Source organism: Tauraco erythrolophus, chromosome 24 (genome assembly GCF_009769465.1).
Source record: "Tauraco erythrolophus isolate bTauEry1 chromosome 24, bTauEry1.pri, whole genome shotgun sequence".
NCBI lineage: Eukaryota > Metazoa > Chordata > Aves > Musophagiformes > Musophagidae > Tauraco > Tauraco erythrolophus.
Window position 1 is genome coordinate 5,627,458 of NC_141488.1, and position 9,252 is coordinate 5,636,709.

Genomic DNA, 9,252 nt, shown 5'->3' on the forward strand with positions numbered 1-9,252 from the left:
CCCCCAGCACTGCCAGCACCACAGGCCTTGCCCATCTCCTCAGCCCCTTCCCATCATCTTTGCTTAGACAAAGAACCTTCAGCCTGGCCTTAGAGCTCTCCTTCATTAAGGGGGTATGTGCACCTATTTCCTTTAGCTTCCCATTGAAGAGTCCCCATAAAATTCACAACAGAAGTTAGGGGTTAGAAAATTTTATTTACTTTTTTGGTAACAGGAACTGCTCATTTACCAGGAAGGATGATGCCATCATACTGTGAGAAAAGAAAAAGAACTAAGTGAGAAAGCACTGTCACTTGGTGCAGCACTGCTGTGCAGAAAACTACACCATCACGTTCATTCCAAGCCACCCAGACAACACTGACATGAAACACCAGTTCTCCTGTGTGAGCAGCTAACTGCCTTTCTACTTTGCTGCTGCACTGTCAACTTCCGAGGGGAACTTTGTTCAGGTAAGCGTTAAACTCCGCTCATCAGCCCAGCGAAACAGAAAGCTCCACTCTCCGCAAGTTGGTCTGACCAGAACTACACTCATCCCTTTTACACTCCCACGATTTGGCCCCTGAAGATAACCATGCCACAGTAACCAGAACCAGGCATGAGGGGGCACAAAAAAAGCCATTTAGCAGGAGCAGGCTGGAGGCCGCCCTGTGCAGGGTATGGCTGGTGTGGATCTAGGCACAGTAGCCAGTAAAGAGCCTCCAGACAGAGTGCCCACCCTTGCCACCTCTGAAGAAGTATCAGCAGTCCCCATCTCTCAGCATTTCCAAGCAAGCCTTCAGCCTTTCCCAGTCATTATCCAGTCTGTGTCAGAGGAAGAACTTGTTTTATTTGGATCACTCCATCCTCCAAGCCTGGCAGCTGATCTAGAAGCTGTGTCAGATACACAAACCTCAACCCTGCCTTGTGTCACTTGCGATCCATGTACAAAGAAAACCTCTAAAAACTGTGGGAGACGGGTTTACACAACTCTGATACTTCCAGCTGTCCTGCAAGAGCTGCTTTCAGTTCAGCACGCACAAAAAAAGGGGCATGAACAGTACCAACGCTGCTCAAACGCAGTGCCCCAGAGCAGTAAAAATCAGTGACTTCGGCAGCGATCAAGATCTCCTCCCGCCCAGGGACTCGTTCCAGCCCTTCTGCAGTGCAGCATTTTGCTGACTCTTCCTAGGAAACTCTTGGGGTACTAAAATAAAGATGGACTTTACCTTTTGCTGAAACCAGCGCATGGCTTCTTCCTTCCCAATTCTGTGCTTGGCCCCAATGTTGCCAGTCCTGCGTTTCTTGTCAGCAATGCTGAAACCAGGCCTGCCCAGCACCTGCCAGGAGAGGAGACCAACAGCACTATTTCATTCCGGCATTTCTTTATATTCTTAAACCTGACACTTTTCTAGGAGACAAGGCTAGCATTTCCACATCTAACGTCTCATTGTCCGCGTCCCATTCCAGACTGAGAGCGTTATCCTCTACAGCCTCAGCGTAAACTGAAAACTAAGTAAGCTTTTAGCAGCCAGGTGAACTGTCAGGGACAGAAACTGAACACACACACTGACCCAGAGAAACCAAAACCACTGCGCAAGAGTCACTATTCCACACCCAGAGGCCTCAGCTCTTAAGATACATGGCACAGCATTGCTAAACACGCACGGAACAGCTTCCCTCTATTCCAGAGATTTCGAGTGAGGCACGGCAGAACGGAATGACTCAAACACACCAGCCACCACCGCTGCTCCATGACCCATCCCCAGCCCTCTAAACACAAGGAGAATCTTCCAGGATGCAGCCTGTCTTCCAGCCTGCATTCCTGAAGCCTCTGCTGCTCTTTCCCTCCTCAAACCGAGCACAGCTGTTCCAGTGTTGTCCCAGGAGGACCAGTAAGAGCAACAGTATTTGTTTCTGAAGAGGCTTTGAGAGACATGCCATAAATCGGGGATTTTATGGCAGCCCTGGGAATCTCAGACTTGGATTTTGTTGACATTTTTCTCTCTTCCAGTACTTGGCAGCAAATTCCTGTGAGTCAGTTATCATTCTAGGTTCCATCCAGAGCTTTCACACAAGCCCAGTAGCTGCAGGGAAGCAGGGAATACGCACCACGTAAAAGTCCAAGCCGTAGATACCAATACTGGGATCGTACTTAATCCCCAGATCGATGTGCTCCTGGATTCCAAAGCCGAAGTTCCCAGTGTCTGAGAAGTTGTTTTTTCTCAACTCGTATTCTCGCACCTGAAACATATGTTGCCAGTCACTGTTCCATTACTGAACACAAACAGAGCAAGAAGTTGTGCTCCAACCTTACCAGACCCACAACTCGCTTAGATGCTACTAAGTCTTTCCGTGCTACTTAGTCTTTACTCCCAAAATTTTGCTTCCAGAGCCTACTCATACATCACAGCAGCAACGACAGGACCTCAAAAGAATGCAGCACCCACTACCCCTTAATTAGGACGTAAGAGCAATTAGATAAATGGTGCAAATGTGTATCAGGTGCAACATTTCAAAGCCCAAGTCTTTTCAGCTAGTACAGATTATGTTTTTTTTCTCTCTCACAAATCAAAGATCCAAACCAGCCAGATTCTCACCTTCAACCCCTTCTCCAGAATCTCCTCTGCTTTGGCCCCACGAACGGTGCAATGAACAGCAATCTTCTCGTTTCTCCTGATTCCAAAGGATCTTACAGTGTATCGTGCTGTAGGCAACAACAGTTACCCTTAGAGGCTACACGAAGAATTCCCACCCGGGGGATTCGGAGCTTGCTTAAGACTGGAGACTTTAAAGGAAAAAGAACCAAGGCAACCAAATATTCCCTCTCTGGGGATGGGGGCAGAGCACCAGCCTGAGTTTGGAGGCAGAACGGACCTGACAGAAACGACCACCAGGTCCTGAATGTTTAAGGCCCCCAAATCTCCCACCAGAGCAGATTTCCCCACACCGGCTCTGCCAAGGAGCCTCTTCCCTGGGAGCCACGCCGCCACTCCACCCTCTGCGGCTCCCACCCGCCGCTGAAGCCAGCGGACACCCCGCTCCTCCGCAGCCCCCAGCGCAGGCAGTGCCCTTGGAAAACCAGCGGAGAAGCCGCCCCTCACCTTTGGAGAAGACGGGGGTCTGCCCCGTCAGCTGCTCCAGCACCTTGGCGGCGCGGGTGAGCCGGTCCCCACTCTCCCCGACGCAGATGTTGAGGCAGAGCTTGCGGATGCGCAGCTCCCGCATGGGGTTCTCCTTCTCGCCTTGCTCCTGCTGCGGACAAACGGCACGGGGGTCACGGGGGGCCGAGCCGCGCTCCGCCGCGGGGGCGAGCCCCGCCGCCCCGCCTCAAGCACCGCCGCGGCGGCGCAGGCATCGGCCGGGCCGCGGCCTACCGCGGCAGCCGCTCGCCCAGGGCGGCTCGCCGGTTCCGCCCCGCCCGCCCATCCATCCATCCCTCCCGGCCGTCCCCGCCGCCCGCGCGAGCCGCGGCCCCGCCGGGCCCCGCCGAGGGCGGATGTCGGCGGATAGAGACGGCACCGCTCAACCTCGGCCCGGCCACTCACCGCCATGACGGGGGCGGGGAAAAGAGCGGCGCCGCGCCGCCGCGGGGTCTTATGGGTACGCGGGGGCGCGAGGCGCGAGCAGCGGCTCCCCCTGGCGGCCGGAGGGCGGCGCCGCGGCCGGTTGCTGTGGCAACGGCGGGCGCGGAACCGGGGGCCCCGCGGGCACCGGCGTGCCTACCCTCTGGAATTCTGCCACTGAGGCCCTGCTCCTTTGCGGCGATGGCAGTTTGTCCCTCCAGAAGGAGAACGGAGGGGCAGGAGGGCAAGGAGACTTGCCCAAGAACGCAGGAGACACGTCGAAGCCTGAGGTTGCCGGCTCCCAGGCCCTGCTGAGGCAGCACTTCAGCCTGCTGCTCCCCGCGGAGCAGGCTCACCTGGGCGGCAGGAGGGCTGCTGAGCAAGCAGAGGGGCTTCGTCCTGCTCTGCCTCTGGCCATCCCCTGCCCGCGTGTCGTCCGCGTGGCACTGCATCCTCTCCTGCCTGCAACACCGCTGCCTGCTTCTCCTCAAGGAAACGTCCAGTCATGATGGGAAGTGAATCTCAAACACCAACAAACACGGGAGCAGTCGGGCCGTGACTCCTGACGTTTCCTCCCAACGCCGTTGTGCGCGCGGGGAGAGCGGAGCAGGCTGCCGTCGCAGACACCTGCGCTGCCTGCACGAGTTCTTTACGAGCACAGGGATTTACAGCAGCCTCAAACCTCCCCGGGACGGTCTTTGCATCCATGTTTACAACCCTTGACCACCAGAGCCTGGCAGGGCAGCCAGCAGCCGCCCCGGCGGTACCCGCTGCTCTCCCTCCGCTGGTGCAAAGGAAGGCTCCTTACCCGCCCCGCCCCGTTCACCGGGGGTTGCTCACGGATGGGGAGAGCTGCCTCCCCCAGCGCGGAGGGGACGGACGCGGCCGTGGCTCTCCCGGCTCCGTGTCCTGGCGGCAGAATTTGGGATTTCAGGGATCTGCGCGGGATGGAGCATCGCCGGGACTCGAACCGGCGGCACTGGGGGGAACCCCCGGCGTTGTGCCCCGCCGCCGCCGGCACCGCCCTCCGCCACGGGCCACGCCCCCTCCGGGCCACGCCCCCTCCAGGCCACGCCCCTGCCGCCTGACCGGAGCCGCGCGCGTCATGTGGCCGGTCAAGATGGCGGCGCTCAGGGTGGCGGTGCTGGGGCTGTGCCTGGGCGGCGCGGCTGCCGCCGTCCCGCTCGTTATCTGGCATGGCATGGGTGAGCCGGGACCGGCGGCGGGGCTGGGGGGGGGAGGGCGATCCTCCGGTAACGGCTCCGTGGGCGGGGCGGCGGGGCTTTGCGTGCCCGGCCCGCGGAGGGAGGACCCGAGCGGGGCTCGCAGACCGGCCCCGGCCCCGCTCCGTCGTCCCCCTCCTCCGGGCCGCGGGTTCCTGCGGAGCCCGGGAGGCGCTGCCCTCCTCCCGGGGCCCGGTGTGTTCGCGGAGGCCGCGGCGGTGCCGTGACGGCGCGGTGTTCCCTTCCGCTTTCCCAGGAGACAGCTGCTGCAACCCGCAAAGCATGGGCTACATCCGAAAAATCGTGGAGAAGAAGATCCCGGGGATTTATGTCCTGTCTCTGAAGATCGGAAGCAACCTGATCCAGGTAAGGTGCCCGCGTGGTCCGAAGGTGCCACGGTTGTTGCAGTCCCTGTTATTAACAGGATTCCACAAGGATTCGTGTCGGGCTTTCCCTGCTGATTTGTTTTTTCTTCTTCGTGAAGTAAACAGCTTTGACAGGTAGAAACCAGTAAAGTCTAGGCAACACCTGCAGCAAACTGGGGAAAAGAACTGGACGTGTTCTTGTGTGATCTGATCCAGGTGGTCCTGCTCCGGCCAGGGGATTGGACTAGATGATCCTTTGAGGTCCCTTCCAATCCCTGACATTCTGGGATTCTGTGAAAAACAAATCCCTAGCCTTAATTGGATTAATATGCAAATGATGAGGGCTTGCTAACCATTCCAGGTAATACAAAGGCATGTGATAAGGTGCTGTACTAAAGCTGAGCTTTATCCCTCACCATCCTTTCTGATTTACAATGTTTATTCACCGTACACCTTCAGAATAATAAAGAGATAAACTTGTTCTGCACGTTTGTGGTGTTCGACAGCTTTATGTAGCCCTATGGAATTTCTTTTCTCTCAGGTAATGTATGTTATTTTCTGGGAGCTGGAAAAGATGGGTGAATTTAGATTTTTATTTTTTAATACATATATATTTATATATTTTTTCATACAGATATATTTTTAAAAAATATATACACACACAAAATCTGAAGGGACTCAAATTGTCAAGAAGTTTGGGGAAATGTTACTTTTCTGTATGGGACAGTTTTGTCAGGCAGAATAGAAACAGAGACGTGATGAAGGGAAGTCTCAACACTTGAATTTCACTTCTGTCGTATTGTGAAAGTGAAGGTCCTCTTTCAAAGGCAGAACTGTTGGCGATCTGTTTGCAAAGAATAAAACAATGTAAATCTTTGTAAAGGTAGAAGTTACATGCTCTAATCTGGTTAATCCCTCAGGATATGGAGAACAGCTTCTTTATGAACGTGAACGATCAGGTGAGAGAGGTGTGCAGCCAACTCGCAAAGGACCCTCACCTGAAAGGAGGCTACAACGCCATGGGCTTCTCCCAGGGAGGCCAGTTCCTGTAAGTTTATATTTCTGTTCCGCTTCCCGTGGTTTCTGTTGGGTTTTAGGTTCTGATTAAAAAGTCTTTTGAAGTACTAAGCAGGTGTAAACTGGCAAACTCCTGCATAAAGGTAGGAGTGCTCCAAAGGAGGTAAGAATGTGTTTGCCTGGAGCCCTCCTCTGCCAGAAAGGGTTAATTCTGTTTGCAAAATTTACTCTAGTGCCCCAGCCCGCTCAGTGGCAAGCGAGAGCTGCCTGTGAAGCAGCACTGGTGGCCAGGGCATGCTGAGCAGGAGCTCAGCTCCTTCTTCTTTCTCCACAGGAGGGCGGTGGCCCAGCGGTGTCCTTCTCCTCCCATGCTCAATTTGATCTCCGTCGGGGGGCAGCACCAAGGTAGTGTCCTCTTAGGTTCTCACACCTCCTCACCACCTTGGAGGGTGGGGGGCTCTTGTTGGCAGGAGGGGTGATTTTTTTGGCCTCTTCCTAAAAACTGACCATTTTCTTATGAATTAAACCGTCCCCTTGTTCTCGCCTGAATCTGGTGGTCTGCTTTGACCAAGTTGTTAGATGAGCAGCTTATCTGGTGTCTGGGTCTTGATCAGCTGGCAACGAGGAGGGACCTTTGCAAGTAGATGACGTATCTTCTGGGTAGAATTCTTACGTGCTTTGGGAGCACTTGGGGTTAGTTGTTCTGGGAGAATAAATTTCTAACTGCAGAGCAAAGCCTTGGTGAAACCACACCTTCTGAGTCCCAAGAATATTTTACAGTTGGCATCTGGAAGGCTAAAGCCCCCAGGGAGGTGCTTTTTGCACAGATTAAAGGGCAGTATGAAATGGGATTTAAGAGGTGTCTAGTTAAGAGCAGCTGGCACTGAATTTCAAAAACTCTCCCCTGAGACGTTCTATGGCTTGAGTCTATTTCTTTGTAGTGTAGTGGGAAGACTTGTAGGGAACCATTTCGAGACCTCCTGGGAACACACCAGACGAGCTGGACAGTATTCTGCTTGTCTACATGCCTCCGTTCTCCAGAGCAATACCTTCAGCTCAAGAACATCACCCATTATCTTTGTGTGTAGTGGTGCCCAGGAGCAGGAGAGCTGCCTAAGGAGATTGCAAGATTAAAGGCCACCTGATTCCCTGGCTAATCTCGCCACTGCTCTGTGAGAGGGTGGTTCTTCACCAGCTGGAGGGATTAAAAGATTTGAGCTTGGCTCACTGAGTTGTTACACGTGTCTCCATACCCCAGGTGTGTACGGCTTTCCACGCTGTCCCGGTGAGAGCTCCCATATCTGTGACTGGATCCGCAAGACGCTGGATCTGGGCGCCTACACACAAGCTGTTCAGGAGCAGTGAGTGTATTCATCGGGCGGCGGTGGCTGGGCCCCCCCAGCAGCTCTGGGTTTCTGGTCTGATCTTTTGTTTCTCTCTTCTCCAGCTTGGTACAAGCAGAGTATTGGCACGACCCTCTGAAGGAGGAGGACTACAGGAAAAATAGCATCTTTTTGGCTGACATAAATCAGGAGAGGGTAAGGATCTGGCTGATGATTAAATGCTAGCAGGAGAGCAGAAACCTTAGCAGTGAGTTCCTTCATGTTAAGTCTCCCTGTCAGTGGTTTTGCTGGAGTTTGAAAGGGAGCATTTTTTTTTCGCTCTGCATCCCAGGAGCATACAAAGTGGTTTTGCTGGTAGATGTATGAATGAGACTTGTCTGTGGCAGAGCAGTTCCTGTGTCACTGCACTCTTTCGGAGCGGTCTGTGTAGGTATGCCACGTGCTCAGCCCACCCATCACCTTTCCAGGGGGCAAATCCTCTCCCTCCCCTGGGAAGGCAGGGGAGGCCCATTCTCTCTTTACAACCTGGAGATGAGGCTGAATGCCATGAGCACAGCCAAGGGAGGCTGGTGACAGAAATGCACGTTTCCGCCTTCTAGGCTGGTGCAGTCCAGGGTTTCCTTTGCAAGTGCAGGGCAAGTTGGAGCAGGCGGTTTCCCTGACTTGTCCCAGTGGGCTTTCCAGTGACTTGGATCTGTTCCCTGTTGCTTTCATCCAGGGCATCAATGAGACATACAAGAAAAACCTGATGGCTCTGAAGAAGTTTGTGATGGTGAAATTTCTCAATGATACCATGGTCGACCCTCCGATCTCTGAGGTGAGGCGGGCACGGTGGGTGCTGGTTTTGAGTGGTGGTTTGGTTCTTGCTTGTTCCTTGTTTGTCCTTTGCTGGTGAGGAGCAGGCTGAGCACAGAGGCCTGATACTGCACTGTCTGCAGCAGCATGTCTCCAGCAGAAGCTGGTGAAAGCCTGCTTATTTCCTGGGAGCCCTTCAGCAACTGTTTCTTTGTTTTTATTCTGATAGTGGTTTGGGTTTTACAAAAGCGGCCAAGCCAAGGAGACCATCCCGCTGAAGGAGACCTCACTGTACACAGAGGTATGTTCTGCTGGGGGCTGAGGGGTTTCTGCTATTCCCACTCTAAAGAATGTAGTGTCCCTGTGGCCTTGAGGAGCTCTAAACCCCACAGCTCTGCCTTACTCACCATCTCTGCCGTTTCTGGGTCATTGCCTCCTCTTGCCAGTAGCTGTTTGGGAAGGCATTTCCCTTCGAGCCAGTTCTAGCAGTGGGAATCATGGTGGTCTCACACCTGGGCTCAAGGTCTCCTTCATGTGTTTTATGAACTCTCCTCCTTTTTAAAGCCTTGTTGTGAGTCATCCAAAATGCCTTTTCCCCTCTATGAGGAGAAGCTTTGAAGAGCAGAGGTGGAACTCACTCTAGCCTGCTCGCCACTTCTGCTGCAACCACCATCTCTGACCATCAGCGCGTTTCTCTGTGCCGAGTTCCCCAGCCAGTGCCAGCGTTTGGCGTGGCAGGGCCCCAGGAAGCTATGGTCATGCCTCTCTCTCTGCAGGATCGCCTGGGGCTGCAGGAGATGGACAAAGCAGGAAAACTGGTGTTCCTGGGGGTGAAAGGGGATCACCTGCACTTCTCAGAAGAGTGGTTTTACACCACTATCCTCCCCTTCCTCCAGTGAAGCTAAGGGGATGGTCTGCCACTGTAGCTAATGGAGCTGCTACTGTGCAACAGCACTTTCTGCATACA

The 9,252-nt window shown here is 54.1% G+C and overlaps 2 protein-coding genes across 2 annotated transcripts; one reads left to right on the plus strand and one right to left on the minus strand.

The window, feature by feature from the left end:
• Window positions 1-175: 175 nt before the first annotated feature.
• On the minus strand, window positions 176-3,572 carry RPL11 (ribosomal protein L11). Its single transcript, XM_086626188.1, has 6 exons — window positions 3,525-3,572; window positions 3,081-3,231; window positions 2,577-2,683; window positions 2,089-2,220; window positions 1,206-1,316; window positions 176-251 (listed from the first exon to the last, which is right to left on the minus strand). The coding sequence occupies exons 1-6, from the start codon at window positions 3,528-3,530 to the stop codon at window positions 222-224; spliced, it is 537 nt and encodes a 178-aa protein (XP_086482314.1). The 5' UTR covers window positions 3,531-3,572; the 3' UTR covers window positions 176-221.
• A 1,075-nt stretch (window positions 3,573-4,647) lies between these two features.
• Window positions 4,648-9,215, plus strand: PPT1 (palmitoyl-protein thioesterase 1). Its single transcript, XM_086626187.1, has 9 exons — window positions 4,648-4,747; window positions 5,022-5,131; window positions 6,051-6,178; window positions 6,482-6,552; window positions 7,406-7,508; window positions 7,595-7,685; window positions 8,209-8,307; window positions 8,515-8,586; window positions 9,062-9,215. The coding sequence occupies exons 1-9, from the start codon at window positions 4,648-4,650 to the stop codon at window positions 9,182-9,184; spliced, it is 897 nt and encodes a 298-aa protein (XP_086482313.1). The 3' UTR covers window positions 9,185-9,215.
• Window positions 9,216-9,252: the final 37 nt, after the last annotated feature.

Excerpts from the sequence above, each read along its gene's own strand:
- RPL11 (XM_086626188.1), bottom strand. Across the intron at positions 1,317-2,088 it reads ACGGCTTGGACTTTTACGTG|GTGCTGGGCAGGCCTGGTTT; the intron begins GTGCGTATTCCC and ends CTCTCCTGGCAG. Across the intron at positions 252-1,205 it reads TGCGCTGGTTTCAGCAAAAG|TATGATGGCATCATCCTTCC; the intron begins GTAAAGTCCATC and ends CTTTTCTCACAG.
- PPT1 (XM_086626187.1), top strand. The coding sequence starts at position 4,648 with ATGTGGCCGGTCAAGATGGCGGCGCTCAGGGTGGCGGTGCTGGGGCTG. Across the intron at positions 5,132-6,050 it reads TCGGAAGCAACCTGATCCAG|GATATGGAGAACAGCTTCTT; the intron begins GTAAGGTGCCCG and ends TTAATCCCTCAG. Across the intron at positions 6,553-7,405 it reads CGTCGGGGGGCAGCACCAAG|GTGTGTACGGCTTTCCACGC; the intron begins GTAGTGTCCTCT and ends TCCATACCCCAG.